Source organism: Gopherus flavomarginatus, chromosome 15 (genome assembly GCF_025201925.1).
Source record: "Gopherus flavomarginatus isolate rGopFla2 chromosome 15, rGopFla2.mat.asm, whole genome shotgun sequence".
Taxonomy (NCBI): domain Eukaryota; kingdom Metazoa; phylum Chordata; order Testudines; family Testudinidae; genus Gopherus; species Gopherus flavomarginatus.
In genome coordinates this window covers 26,360,703-26,375,872 of record NC_066631.1, presented here as the reverse complement: position 1 = coordinate 26,375,872, position 15,170 = coordinate 26,360,703, and the positions used below count along the sequence as shown (strand labels likewise).

The following is a 15,170-nucleotide window of genomic DNA, read 5'->3' as shown; positions in this document are numbered from 1 at the left end:
TAACAAGATCCTTGGATGTTTAAACATAGGACTATTGGGTGGGAGTAGAGAGGTTCTATTACATCTGTATTTGGCACTGGTATGATTGCTACTGGATTATTATGTCCAGTTCTGATGTTCAGAATTCAAGAAAGATGTTGAAAAAATGGAGAGTGTTCAGAGAAGAGTCATGAGAATGATTGGTAAACATGCCTTATAGTGAGAGACTCTAGGAGTTCTCTCTGTTTGGCTTATCATAGGGAAGATTAAGGGGTGACTTGATCACAGTCTATAGGTACCTACATAGGAACATAAGTTTTGATAATCGACGGCTCTTCAATCTAGCAGACAAAGGTATAACAATTTCCAATGTCTGGAAACTGAAGCTAGACAAATTCAGACTGGAAATATGGAGCAAAATTTTAACTGTGAGGGTAATTAACCATTAGAACAACTTACCAAGGGCTGTGGTGGATTCTCCATCACTGGAAATTTTAAAATCAAGACTGAATGCTTTTCTGAGAGGTATGTTCTAGTTCAAACAGGAATTAAGGCAGAGAAGTCTTATGGCCAGTTTTGTGTAGGAGATCAAACTAGATGATCACAGTGGTTCCTTCTGGCCTTGTAATCTATGAGATGTAAATTTTTGAAATAATCTTTTATCTCTGTCATTTGCCTTGCTCAGGAAAATTTTTGCAGCATGCAACAAATAATTCAGGTCCATACCACTGCCAAAGCAACAATCATATGCACTATACTGAGACCCCTTAAGGAGACAACCTCTCAAGAATGAGGAAAGAGAGCCAGAGCAGCTCCCCGATAACCCTCTTGGACCTAGCGCATGGCCCCAGGAGACATCCTTTGGGAATAACAGCTAATACTCCTGCTGCCAGCTAATACAGTTAATCCTGTAGCTGAAGCCGTGCTGCAGTGATGAAGGTTCAAAGTTCAAAGCTTCCACTGATGCATGATGAGGGCAATGTTACCATTGCACATAGTAAAATTTGGTTTTAACTTTTTCCTTTTAGAAAAGCCTCAAAGAAATAGGAAATTACATACCAAAAAACTATGTTAAAAAGATATTACTGTGTTATTTAGGTTGCTAACTTAAGCATTCAAAAGTTAGGAAATGTCACAACCTTAATTTGGCCCTTTTGCGTATTCATTACGATAGTCTTTCGTTACATGGATATATACTGTTTTCTTCCACGGGACCCCTGCTTCATCAGTGCCTAGTATGGGTGGTGGTCCAGAAATGAATTAGGGCTGTGTAGTGGAAGTGTCTGTACCATCCATACCTTAACGTGCTATAGAAATTGGAAGTGGTGAAGAGAACAAGATGGTGACTGCAAGAAGAGAAGGGATGATTTTATGGTTAAGGTATGTGAATTCTATGCAGGAGAAGTCAGTTCTAGACCTGCTTATGTCATGGTCTTCCTGTGTGATGTTGAGCAAGTCACTTAAACCAAAATTTTGTCAGGAGGCCACAAACTGTATGTTCCTCTTTTTTTTTTTTTTAAATCAGATCGGTTAATGTTGCAAATGTTTATGGTACAAATTTGCACAATTAGCAGCTTGGAAAGAACTAAGAGTCTGAGAGCTGAGGCAAGTCTGAATTTATGTTCATTAATAGAATCAGGGCAAGAAAGTTGTCTAATTCCTGCATAACTGAGCAAGCACTAAATAACTCTTCATCCACTCCTTTCCTGTAATAAAAAAATCTGAATGGAAAACTTTAGGAATTGCTGTTAATAGCTTTTCACGTGTAAATATGTGGTTGGAAGAACTCAGCTAAAATAACCTTAGGGCACTGAGCCAAACTTACTGTGCAGCTTGTGTATAGAGAGAGAGAAAGTCAGAGTTGAAAAAATTAAACAAGATTCTGAAGTATGTAATGGAAAGATTTAAAGTACACTTGCTTCTCTGCCTTCTAGCCTGGGAATTTGAAAAAAGTATGATTCACTGGAAAACACTGTTTTAAAAAGTTTCAGTTAAACTGCAGAAATAGCATTTAGGTGGCTACTTCCCCATATGTCTAATCCTACAGAGAGTAAAATATTCCAAAATTATTTGTAAAGGAAACCAAGTAGGTTAGTCATCAGTCTTCTGTTTGCACTTTCCCATCAAGTTGTCAAGTTTTGACTTGTTTCACTGCTTTACTGTACCTTCGGGAGCATTCAGGGTATAAGGAGCAATCAAAATTTAGTAGCTTGGTAATAGCTATCAGATTGTTGGAGGAATAAGCCCAAATACCAGCAGGTTCATAGCCCCTTGAAGCGAGTTGGTCCCTGCTCCTCTGGAAATGCTTGATTAGAATTTTTAGCTTGATTACAATATGTACAGTGGGATATTTAGAAATGTATATCCTTATAATAAAGACGCAGGTAGCATTAGATATAAAGAATAATATTTGAGGATCATGGTGGATAATCAGCTGAACATGAGGTCCCAGTATGACTCTTTGGCCAAAGAGCTAATGTAAACCTGGGATGCATCAAAAGGGGACTATCGAGTAGGTGTAGAGAAGGTATTTTACCTCCGTATTTGGCACTGGGGTGACCACTGCTGGAATCCTGTGTCCAGTTCTGGAGCCCACAATTCAAGAAGGATGTTAATAAATTGGAGAGGGCTCAGAGAAGAGTCATGAGGATGATTAAAAGATTAGAAAACATGCCTTATAATGATAGGACTCAAAGAGCTCAATCTATTTAGCTTAACAAACAGAAGGTTAAGATGACTTGATTATAGTCTATAAGTACCTACAAGGGTAAAAAACATTTAATAAGGGCTCTTCAATCTAATAGATCATAGAAAGTTATGATCCATTGGTTGGAAGTTGAAGCTAAACAAATTCAGACTGGAAATAAGGCATACGTTTTAAGAAAGGGTAGTTAACCATTGGAACAATTTACCAAGGTTCATGGTGGTTTCCCAGTCACTGGTAACTTTTAAATCAAGACTGGATGGTTTTTTTCTGAAAGATCTGCTCTAGGAATTATTTTGGGGAAGTTCTATGGCCTTTGTTATATAGGGGGTCAGACTAGATGATCTAATGTTTCCTTCTAGCCTTGGATTCTATGAATCTATAAGGTTAAATATATTGTAATCTCCCTTTCTTATTTAAAAGGAAGTTGGAAAGCTAGAAATCTGCCTAAAGTAAAAAAAACTAGCAATTAGTATCAGGGTAACTCAATTGGCATCACTTTTGTTTCCAGGCCAAGGGCCATGGTTATATATCCCAAACCAGGGCTTGTGTTCCTATGCAGTGCTGATGCTGAAGTTTAGTACACTGTATGTGGGAGAGGTTGCTGCAGTTGTGGAGGTGCTGTGTTTCTGTTGAAACACCAACCATGGGCAGAAGGGACCTAACTCTGATGAAAGGCCTGGTGAAAGTTAAAAATCACAGCATAGTGAAAAAAGTGAATCATAACCCTGCCATGCTGACTTGCATTTCCTTTTGATAAATCAGATTCTAATGCGCAAGGTGGCAGGTGAGCTATTGCTGAGTGCATAATGGCTACTGCATGAACCTACACATTCTATCCCAGTTCTGAAGTCACCATTAAGGCTGCATTTTTATTTATTTTATTTTATTTTTTAATAGAAACACTTTACATTTTCCATGGAGTAAAACAGTGAATTTTGTAGGGCAATATCTATTTTCTAAGCATGTTTAGACATGTATAAACAAGCAGTATAAACAAGTGTCACATGACATGCATCTGACGAAGTGGGTATTCACCCACGAAAGCTCATGCTCCTATACGTCTGTTAGTCTATAAGGTGCCACAGGACTCTTTTCTGCTTTTACAGTATAAACAAATTACCCTTATAAGCTGCTGGAATGGAAATGAAAAATTCACTCACTTTTGGGTTGTGTCAGTTTTACTTCATAAATAATACTGCTTTCTGTGGAGGTGGCTTGCTTTCTTCTATGTTTTTAAGATCTTATCCTCTCTTCCAGCTGGTTTAGTTCCCTTGAGGCAGCTGAAGGCCCCCCACCCCTTTCTGTCTAAAAAAAACTCTTGAGAACGAAAGGCAAAGAGGATCTGGCCCTCCCCATTTTCCAGATGTAAATAGCTGCAGGAGAGTCACAACCTCTTTTCATAGACTGTTTCTCATTTTGTTTTGACCTTCTCCCTCTGTCATTCTTAATGACAAGGCCTCCAGACCCTCAGCCTGAGAGAACTAAAGGGCAGGCCAGCTGACTCCAGCCCTGGTCCCATTCCCACCTGCCTCCTGCATTTCCATCCCTGTGTCAGCAGGATCAATCATATCCATGTGTCTCAGGTTTTTCCCTGCAGGTGTGCAGTAAGTGAAAAACTGGCAGATTCTGAATTTCATGTTTTTCTTGGCATAGCTAATTTAACGTTTTCTGTAATATCTGTGACAACCATGAAAATAACAGTCATGCTTCTAAAGCACTTTGGATAGCTACAGCGCTACTAGTCTTTTTTGTGTCCATCAAACTGATGAAAATATTCTAAAATACCTCTCCCCACTGTCGTATTATCTTGTGTATGCTTTCCAAATCACAGTCCTTGGCACTAGTATCTTAAAGAACTAATTGAGCTATTACCACCTACTGTCATCAGAAGACTGTACAATGTAATTTTAAAAATCTCACAGCTACTTGACAGAGTAAACTAATTTCCCACTGGTTGTGGATTTTACTTATCTGGATGCATTAATGTTCCTTTCTGAATTATCAGGAAAATAGGCTAACCTACGATACCTAGCAAGAGCAAAATGGTCAGAAGCTTGGTAACAGGCAGTGCACATGAGGCTTCTACAGAGCAAACAATGCTCTCGCCTGTTGCATCCTTGGACAGAAACCGCAGCAATTTCTTCTTGTTTTTTTTCTATTTCATTTTTATTTTCAGTTTTCTTAGTCAATGTACAGTTGTGTGATTTCTTTTTTTTTAAGAGAACCGGGACACCACTCTGGCAGTTTGAAAGAGACTTAAAATGAGCATAAACTGCAATTCATTCACTTTTAGGCTCCTGTACCCTGCCAGAGCAGTATAAAGGGGCCTTATTGTAAATAAGAATCAGGCTGAACAGGGTCGGAGATTATCAGAAATCTGCTCATCAGACAGGACAAACTCTCACTAAGGCTCACATTAGAACACTTACAAATGCTTATTAAAGATAATGGGTCAAATTCTAGACCTGTTCTATTTTGAGTCACAGATAGAGGGAGGGGGTCAGGTATAGTAATAGTGCAGAAGCGGTGCTAAGAGTGGACAGACAGAGATTCCTTTCCTCACTTCCATGTAATCCCTATCTGGGGCTGAAGTAATCCACATGTAACTGGGATTGTCTGTGTGCAAATCTACATCACAATGCTTAGTTTGATGCTCCAACCCTGGAGGTCCTGAGGCGTGAGAGTTTTAGAGAAGCCCTGAGCAAGCCACCAGACTTGTGCTGTGCTTGGCCACCCTTTTCTGAATACACATAAGAAGATGGATACACACAAGCAGCCTATATTTGGTCACCCTCTTCTAAAACTTCATAGTCCAAAACCACATCAATTTTAGCATAACAAAAAAGTACTACACAACCCAGTTTTCTGAATGAAATGGGACACATGGTGTTTGTTTGAATGGGGGATGGTGAGACTTTTCATGTGAGTGCTGCAAATTGGAGATTGTATCCAAATTCAGATTAATTGAGTTTCACAGAAGAGGGGTTTTTATTGTAGTTAAATCCTGAAGAAGGAAATTTGGAAGGGAAACACACTTATTTAAAGAGAGAACCAGAATTTAAATTATTAATCAAACAACTAGGTATTCCTTTCAGTTTTGAGAAGCGGGCTCAAGCATTATGCTCTAATTATTGTAATCTGTTGCTAAATAGCTTGATGTATTGGTTAAATTACAGTTATTATGGAATGAAACCTAATTACCCTCTACATTCCTTTGTTTAGACACATGTTGATTAAATTTTTTTTTCAAGGCTTAATGAAGAGACTGGAAGAGGAGATAAAGTTCAATTCATATCTGTGCTCTGAAAAATTTCCTAGAGAACTAGAAAGTAAGAAGCAATCATTGTATTTCCTACAAAAAGTGGTTTCAGAGCCAGCTATGGGTCAGTCTGATCTCAATGAACTTGAAACTAAGGTATGTTGCCTAAAAACCCAACTAGTTTGTCTTCTGGAAATATATATAAGCATCAATTGTCTTATTTCTGCCCTAAATCCTTGAATAAGTGTTTTTAATTCCCAAATATAATTACCTTCCTTTTTCAAAGAAAAGAAAAAGTATGAATTGCTGACTCAACCCAGGGTCTGGCATTACTCCAAAGCCCACCTTATAAAACTGTTTACATCAGTCTTATACTGGTTTTTGTCCATTAACTTCAATGTAGTTATATTTACATAAAACCAGTGTTAACAGTGTGGAGAATCAGATCCTCAGTATGTAGTATGTCACTGACATTTCATTTTAATGCAATGTGCAGAGGTATGAAGATAATTTGCATACTTGGATAACTTGCATGCCTTTTGTTTCAAATGATAACATCTCAGCTAATTTGTTGATCAAAGCTAATATATTTGATTCACTCTTTATTACAGTTTTTCAAATGTCAGAAACTGAAGCTGTTCAGATCAGCTAAAATCTTTGATTGTAATAGATTTCTTATTTGCCTAGGAAAATCTAATGCTTAGTAAAACTGAATATTTAATTTTTATGATCCACAGTAAAGTATAATTTATAAAAGAAAAATTGGCATAATGTGTGGAGTTCTATCTGCAAGAGAAATAAGTTTGCATATTTCCTTCAATTATTGCATCAGCCTACGTGAGAGAATAGATGTGTAATGTAATACATCTTCGAGTTACTGTTAGAAATGTAGTGAAAAGTAAAATACTGTTTAATAGTATATATGTTGAGTATAAGAAAAGCTTGCTGCAGCCTTAACTACAGACAGGCTAATGACTCTTCATAATTTTTGTACAGTGTTTGGTAGACATTTTTGCTTCCCAACCTAAAGCTGACCCTTCATGATCTCCCTAAATGCCTTCAAGTCTTGGCATGGCTTATGAAAGATGGGCAGTAAAGAAACTGAGGGTGAAATCCTGGCTCCATTGAAGTCAATGGGAGTTTTGCTGTTGACATCAGCTGGGCCAGGATTTTACACTGCAAGCCTTTGTGATAGATTTTAATGATAGTATTTAACTGTGTCACAGCAGTTATGTGTACAAGCTACTCTAATATATGCTTTAAAATACTTTGTGATAGTGTAATTAAGCCCCTCACTTTATCTGAAGATCTGGGAAAGAGTGGCTGTGGGAAGAGTGATGCTTTAGCTCACACTGTGATAATAACCAAGTATTCCACACTTTCTCCTGGTGTAATGAAGGAGGGACAAACTTCTAAATGGATAGGCAATTTAGAAGTGATTTAGTGGGAAGAAAAATAATCTGGAACCACGAAAAGATCATATGCCTACAGTGCACTAGGGAAAGGAAGGTACAAGAAAGAGCTACATGGCTAGCAGAAGTGATTGAAACCACGAATGCTTTTGATTACAAGAATCACACCGTGGTGGATGGCAGAGGTTCCGAAGGTGAATTATACCGCTATTTTAAGGCTTCAGATCTAATCTGTAGTTTAATAATGGAGTCATTCGTAAAGAATAAACCAGTCAGAGTATGGAAGGACATGCTGCTGTCATTGGCTTTACTTTGATCATAACAGAGGCTGCTGGTACTAGATGCTGTCCAAGCCAGATGGGTGCATTCAGGTCTGCAGCATGAGTTCATACCCTCCACCCACCTCAGCACCACCAGCAGCTGGCGTTGATGCCTCTTTCTGAGCTTGGTTGATGCCGGGCAGCTACCCGATTTATCCCGATTAGACCCCCCAAAAAACCCTCATCTTCACTCTCCCCATCTCACCAAGGAGCCCCCTTCATCCCCATCCCTAAAAAGTCCCTTTCTGATACTTAACACCTCTTTCAGCCCAGCCAGCCACTCCAACACCTCACCCCTAAGGGCAGGACCTGGCCCTCTTCCCCCTAGCCCAGCATACCATGAGAGAAATTTCGGGGGGCATCCCTCATGGAGGGCCCAGTCTGGGGATTACATTAACTGAGATTAGCCTAAAGGGGGTCATGGCGTTAAAAATTTGGGAATCACTGATATAAGGGAATTCACACCCATTCCAAAAGAGAGTTAATGCCTTTAGAAATAAAACAAGAGAATCCCATATAGAGGAGGAACAGTTCAGGAATCTCAGTATTTGGAAGTCTCTCTACACCATTATTAAGCAATAGTCTTGACATATTTGGTCTTCAAAGTACACATCTGTTGCCCACAGAATTGCTAGGGTAGTGCCCAGTACCGTGCCTGTGTTACTTTTAGAGTTCCCTCTGACTGCAGCGCACTTTTACAGGATTTGCTTATTAGCACATATCTTCCTAGGCAGCAGAGAATTAAGGCAGGATGCCTGGGCTCTGGGCTCCATGGTTAGAGGGAACACCCAGTGTAGCAGTGAGTCAGAGTTAGAGTATCAGGCATCAGTATTTTATCATAGCTCCTGTTGACTGGCTGCCAGCTAAGGTGGGCTCACAGAGGAGGAAAATCAAGGTTTTGGGAGAAAAAGCAAAATGAGCCCATCTTGGAGGAGGAGTAGAAGGAACATTGGGGCAAGTGGGTCCTGTGGGGCAACGTTGAGGCAAGTGGGTCCTGGGATCTTCAGAATTATAGTGGAATTGGGCACCATTTAGTTTGAATCTATCTCCTCTTCAGACTAGTGGCTTATTAAAGAAGAATTATAGCTGGTCATTGATACAATCAGGGCACACAAAGCAATTGTAACATCATCCCTTTTCTCTGTAAGAGTCCATCAATCCAGTTCCTTTTGCAGGATCAAGGCCTTAGTTTAGAGGGACTCCCTAACACAGGTTCATCTTGTTGTTAAGGCACAGGACTGGGAGTCTGAAGACATGGGCTGTATTTCTGGCTTTGCATCAGACTTACTGTGCAATCTTGGCAAGTCACTTAACCTTTTTGTGTCTAATTCTCCATCTTTAAAATGATTCTGATAATACTTCCTTACAAGTGTCTTGTGAGGCTAAATTCATTAGTTTGCAAAGCATTTTGATATCCTTAGAGAGAGGACAAAGTATTAATATTCTGTTTTCTCTAATTCTGCTAATGTTTATTTAGTAAGAAATATGGCATTTTCTTGATTTTCCACTCTTTATTTCAGATAAATGAAGTCAATGCTCAAATTAATCAATTGATTGAAAAGAGAATGATGAAATATGAGCCAATTGATAGTAAATTTTCCATGTATCGACAACAGGTAAGAAGGAACAAAAGCTTTATTGTAAGCAGCAAAATCCTGTCAAATTGATTGACCGTTATCTACAGTCTTGTGTTGTCTTTTTTTTTTTAATTTAGGTTTTTAGAAACAAGTAAACAGAAAGACATGAAGAATAAATAAATAAATAACAGCTGAACACAACTATATTTATATTATATAAATCCTTCAACTGCTTACTGTTGGGCATAGTCCTATTAACTGCGGTGGGACTAAACCTGATAATAAGCAATTACAGGATCAGGCCCGCTGGCTTTGTGTGTTAGATACAGTAGAGAGTCTTTATTCTAGGCCCAACATCTGAAAGGTGCCCTCAGCTCCTATAGAAGTTAGTGGTAGCTAGGGCATGTTCCAGGATTGGCCTAGATATATTGCATACTCGTTACTGAGTTGCTAGTCTACACTTGGAAATTTATTGAAATAGCTCCTCTGGAATAAGAACATTCACACTGGGGCTTATTCCAGAACTGCTACATTGGTAAACTTCCAAGTGTAGACAATTCCTAAAAGAGAAAAGCCTAGATCCTTATTCGGCAATCACTGCAGTTCTTACTACCAGTCATATCCCATTTCTTGTGTGTGACCATGTATCATAGCATTTTCTCAATTGTCTCTATTTCAGAACGTATGTTACAGACTTAAAGTGAAAAGAAAGCAAAGAACAAATGCTCTTGGTCAAGACACGATAAATCCACACATTATAGACCAAAATTTATGAAAACTGACCATTTCTAGGGATTATATAGTAAAATATTAGATTTATTTCCCAATAACCTGTGTGACTTTGAATTTTACTGGCATTGTTCATGATAGTTTCTACAGTTAAGGAAAAATATTTTTCAAAGTTATTGAGTAAAAATCGTAATTTAGTGTTAGAATGTATATTATTTTTAGATGCAAATGTGATCTGAAGTATGTAGTCTTTGTTTTGTAAAGGTGTGTTTTGTTGCCCAAGATAAGCATGCTACATAATGTATTGTACAAAAAGCCATCTGGCTCCTAATATAAAGCTCTGATGTTCTACAGCGGAAACATTCCAGGAATTCAGCTTGAGTGAAATCCTCTGCTCAGTTCCACAATGAGTATAGTCAGCTTTACAAAATCATCACATGTATTCACCACAGTTTGTCTCTGTGGATAATCTTAAGAAGCTAAGAGCTGAGATGTCGTGTAGGCAGAATCACCTCTGATATATATTTAGAAAAAAAGATGTTCCTTTAGTCCAGTGAGGAGAAGCTAGCATTGAAGATACCTACATTGTGGCTATGTTTTATTTTAATATGCCGAAAACACTAGGTTGCATGTTATAACTTTAGTGTTTTGAGTCTTGAAAAAAAAATTCTGATATAAAAATGCTTTATTTTTCTGATCTATTTTACACCTATGTTCTTAAACACATTGATTTTTCCATGAAATGTTAGGCAACACTAAAAATACTATATAGTTTACATGATATGAAAATTTCATTTAAAAACATCTGTCTCTGTGAGGCTCAAAGGGGTGAAATAATCTGTAATCCTTTATTCCTTTCCTCGTTGTCTTTTTCTAGGTTGCAGAGATTTAATGGCCCCGTTCTGTTGCTAGTTACAAGCTACATATTTCTGTAGGTTGGAGTTATAAAAATCCATTTTATGACATTTTGAAATCTTGCAAAATCTTGGATGCTTTTCCAGTTAAGCCTGGTTAGTGCATCTTACATATGCACAAAAAAGACTAAACAAATTAAACTGAGCAACAGTAATCTACACCGCATTTTCTTTAATGAAAATTAAAATTTCAGTTACAGAAATTAAAGCTAAATGTAAAAATATTAACATGAATCTGGAATATAAGTGCTCTGGGTGAAATCCTGGTTCCAGTGAAGTCAATGAGAATTTTGCCATTGACCAAAATGGATTCAGGATTGAATCCATTACTATTGTTGTTGTTTACTTTCAGTATAGTTACAAAGGGGCATGTTAACAACAACATTTTCTCCTTAATAGTAAATTTCCTCCCTACTATTTTCTCTACAATCTGTGTTACCCCACCTGAATTTTAAAATTTAACTGTTAGATTTTATTGATGGTTAACCATGGGTGACCAAGTGCACTTTTTACTTTGCTCATCCAAATTGACAACTGACAATCCCACAGGCATCCATAATTTCTCGGAAGAAAGAAGCCAAGGCAGAAGAGCTTCAGGCTGCCAAGGAGGAGATGTCAAACATGGAGAGGCAAATGTTACAGAAAGCAAACCAGGCCCGTGAGTTGGATGGCACAGAAGTTTTGAAAGGTGATGAGGTGAGCTGAGGTGGGGTTGGGGAGGATGAGAGAAGGTAAAAGATGGAGCATTTCCAGTTGAACTTTACAATTTGGTAATAGTTACTAGAGTAGTTTACCAACATTTTATGGAATGTTCACATCAAAGAAAATGACAATGTAACTAAATTAGGTCTCTGCTTTCTTGCAAAGTATAATTTAGAATTTGATATCAAAGACTGTCTTAAGACTTTTCTTTTAACTTCACACAATCAGATAAATAACAATATTTTCCATAGTTTATACTACAAACAAAGCTTTTTAAACATTTGATTTGCAGCTATTTTCAGGTTTTAATGTTTTACTCAAATTGTGTACAAATATTCATATATAATGTGAACTAGAGTTGTTGGTATCTCTTAGCCTTTTAGTGTCACAAGTCAAAATAATGTCAGAGTCCATCTCATTGTTGGCATGATAATAAATAATGGTGTTTGGTCTTGTTAATAATCATGGTTCAATCACAAGGAATCAGAATTCAGAGATAAGTCATGGAGAGCACTTTACTAAGGGATGTACAATTAAAAAAAAATCCACCAACTTACATTTTATTCTCTTTAGGACACATCATCATAGAGTGAAATGATCAACAATGACATGAAACATGATTTAGTACCATTTTTTCATTATCCAGATACATTTTACTTTTTTTTTTTTTCCTATTCTCCCAGACCCACTTGAAGTTTATCTGTAACACAAATTTTGACTCTACATTCAGTTTGGCTCATTCAAAGCTTTATTTGAAGCTGCACACATCAAAGAAGCTTTTTCTTCTTAGAAGGTTTGTGAAGTGTCAGGCTGCTGTAGCTGGGCAACAGCTTGTTGCCATGCCAAATTGACTTTCCCGATATAACACTTCCTCTCATGTGGAAAAAACTGTCACCCATATTGAGGGAGCAGAGGGAGGCAGAATCAGTACGACAAAGCCTGCCTTAGCTTTAATCCACCTTCTTGCCTCTTGTTTCTGTTCACTCTCCTGCATACATTCTTTGCTTAGCCCATACTGCTCATCTGGAGTGATCCTTAGTGATCTTTTCCCATGCCCACATCTTGCCTTCTTAAGAAAGGGCTAGTCTACGCTGGCAAGGCTAAAGTGCTCCCAGCGCTCTGAAAAAAACACCTCCACAAGGGGCGTAGATACCAGCGCTGGGAGATCAGATGCTGCAGTAGGCGATGTAGTTATTCTACCAAAAGAACAGGAGTACTTGTGGCACCTTAGGGTACGTCTACACTACAGGATAAATTCGAATTAGCTTAAACCGATTTTATAAAACAGATATTATAAAGTCTATTGTGCGCGTCCACACTAGGCACATTAATTCGGTGGTGTGCGTCCGTGGTCTGAGGCTAGCGTCGATTTCTGGAGCGGTGCACTGTGGGTAGCTACTGTAAAATAATGAGGCCAATAACGTCAATTTGTGTCCACACTAAACCTAAATCGATACAGTAATATCGGTTTTAGCGTTACTCCTCTCATTTTGTAGGAATACAAAAATCGATTTAAAGAGCCCTTTAAATCGATATAAAGAGCAGTGTAGTGTGGACGGGTGCAGCATTAAATCGATTTAACGCTGTTAAAATCGGTTTAACAGCGTAGTGTGGACCAGGCCTCAGAGACTAACACATTTATTTGAGCATAAGCTTTCGTGGGGTACAGCCAAAGAAGATGGCATCCGAAGAAGTGGGATGTAGCGCACGAAAGCTTATGCTCAAATAAATTTGTTAGTCTCTAAGGTGCCACAAGTACTCCTGTTCTTTTTGCAGATACAGACTAACACAGCTGCTACTCTGGAACCTGTAGTTATTCTGTGATGGACTCATCCAGAACTCTGACCTTGTTAAGGGGTTATTGGTTGGGATTCACCTGAAGTACAGCACCCACAGGGACACTAGAAGAAGAAGGAGAGATTACTTACCTTGTGCAATAACTGGAGTTCTTCGAGATGTGTATTCCTATGCATATGTCATTACCAGCCTCCTCCCCTTTGCTTTGGCATTTCCCCTGTGGGACATTGTGGTAGAGAGAGAACTGAGGGTGGTTCACCCGCACAGCCCTATATAGCCGCAGTATGGGGCACAAGGATATATAGGGCCCATGCATGGGCCAAATGGGCACTGCTATGAAAAATCTCCTATCAAAGGCACATGATGCATGCGCAGCTGAAGTGGAATGCCCACATACATCTCCACCTCTTCATTTTGTATTTGTACATGATTTTTAAAGGGATTAAATGCAGTCTGAATGATGAGGCTAGCTATTAACAGAACTATCTTCTTCCCAAGTCCTATAATAAAATCAATATGTTCTTTTTCTCTTATACTCAGGCATTAATGTTTGTGATCTTACATCTTTAATAATTTATTATCAAATTGCTCTCTCTAGTGCTGCTGTATCCCCTTATGGCATGGCACTCGCTGGATTTGGCATTCAAATTAATATCTTTGCCTGGATTCTCAGACCAGCAATTGTATCTCCAGTTGAGGTCTTCTTAGCTCTTCATCCACTGAAAGGTCAATCCTGGCTTACGTTTTTGGGAGCTAGTGTTTTATTTCTTGTCTAATCGTGAAAAGGAACATGCAGTTTTCCAGTCACAACTAGTTCAAGAAGTTGCACAGTCAGATGGAATTTACAGGCAGCAGCAGGGAGTGACCAATTCATTTGATACCAAACTACAAAATGTTAGAGCTAAATTGTCTGTCTGCTGCAGGGATTCTGAAATCTTTTATGTACTTCAAACAGAAGTACAATGAACATAGGGGCAAAGCTGGCAAGCTATTAGCTGCAGCTGTCAGATTCTGAAAATTAGGGAATCAAATTTTGACACTTAGAAGGGTAGATGGTTCAATTACAAGTGATCCTAGGTAAACCTGTGATATTTTTAGCTCTTTTCACAGCACATTGTACTTTTCAGAGTTCAACGTAGGACCCCAGGAGCCTAGACTTTCCCAGGGTATCAGAATTAAATAGGATCAAAGCAGGGTTCACCCATAGTGGATGAAGTCAAAAAGAACACGTTGTTGAGAATGTAGCCTAGGACATCCCATGGATTTTTAAACATGTAGTTGAGTTAAGCAACTTGCTTGGTTGGTGAGTTATTTTTACATACAAATCTCTCTCTCTCTCTCTCAAACAGAAATATTTTGTTTGCAAATATCACAAGAAGAAAAGAGGCCTTTGACTGTAGATCATTCTGCCCCAAAAGTGTCCTAGTCAGTGTGAGTCCATCAAAAAACAAACTTCTATTAGCAATACCAGATAGATAACTTTAAAAGTGTGGTCATCAAGGAGCTGTAAAAGCAGCAAAGAATCCTGTGGCACCTTATAGACTAACAGACGTTTTGGAGCATGAGCTTTTATGGGTGAATACATGCATCTGACGAAGTGGGTATTCACCCACGAAAGCTCATGCTCCAAAACGTCTGTTAGTCTATAAGGTGCCACAGGATTCTTTGCTGCTTTTACAGATCCAGACTAACACGGCTACCCCTCTGATACTTATCAAGGAGCTGGCAATTTAGGCGTTAATGGGTTTAAGCAGGGAGCTGGGATATATTTTCC

The 15,170-nt window shown here is 38.5% G+C and overlaps 1 protein-coding gene across 3 annotated transcripts in view; it reads left to right on the top strand.

Annotated features, from left to right (window-relative positions):
- IFT81 (intraflagellar transport 81) overlaps positions 1-15,170 on the top strand; it is a 61,017-nt gene that overhangs the window by 20,610 nt on the left and 25,237 nt on the right. For all 3 annotated transcript variants that reach the window (XM_050923920.1, XM_050923919.1, XM_050923921.1), the window contains exons 9-11: positions 5,938-6,101; positions 9,198-9,293; positions 11,447-11,593. In XM_050923920.1, the coding sequence (XP_050779877.1) occupies positions 5,938-6,101; positions 9,198-9,293; positions 11,447-11,593 (407 nt within the window). The remainder of the gene's footprint in view (positions 1-5,937; positions 6,102-9,197; positions 9,294-11,446; positions 11,594-15,170) is intronic.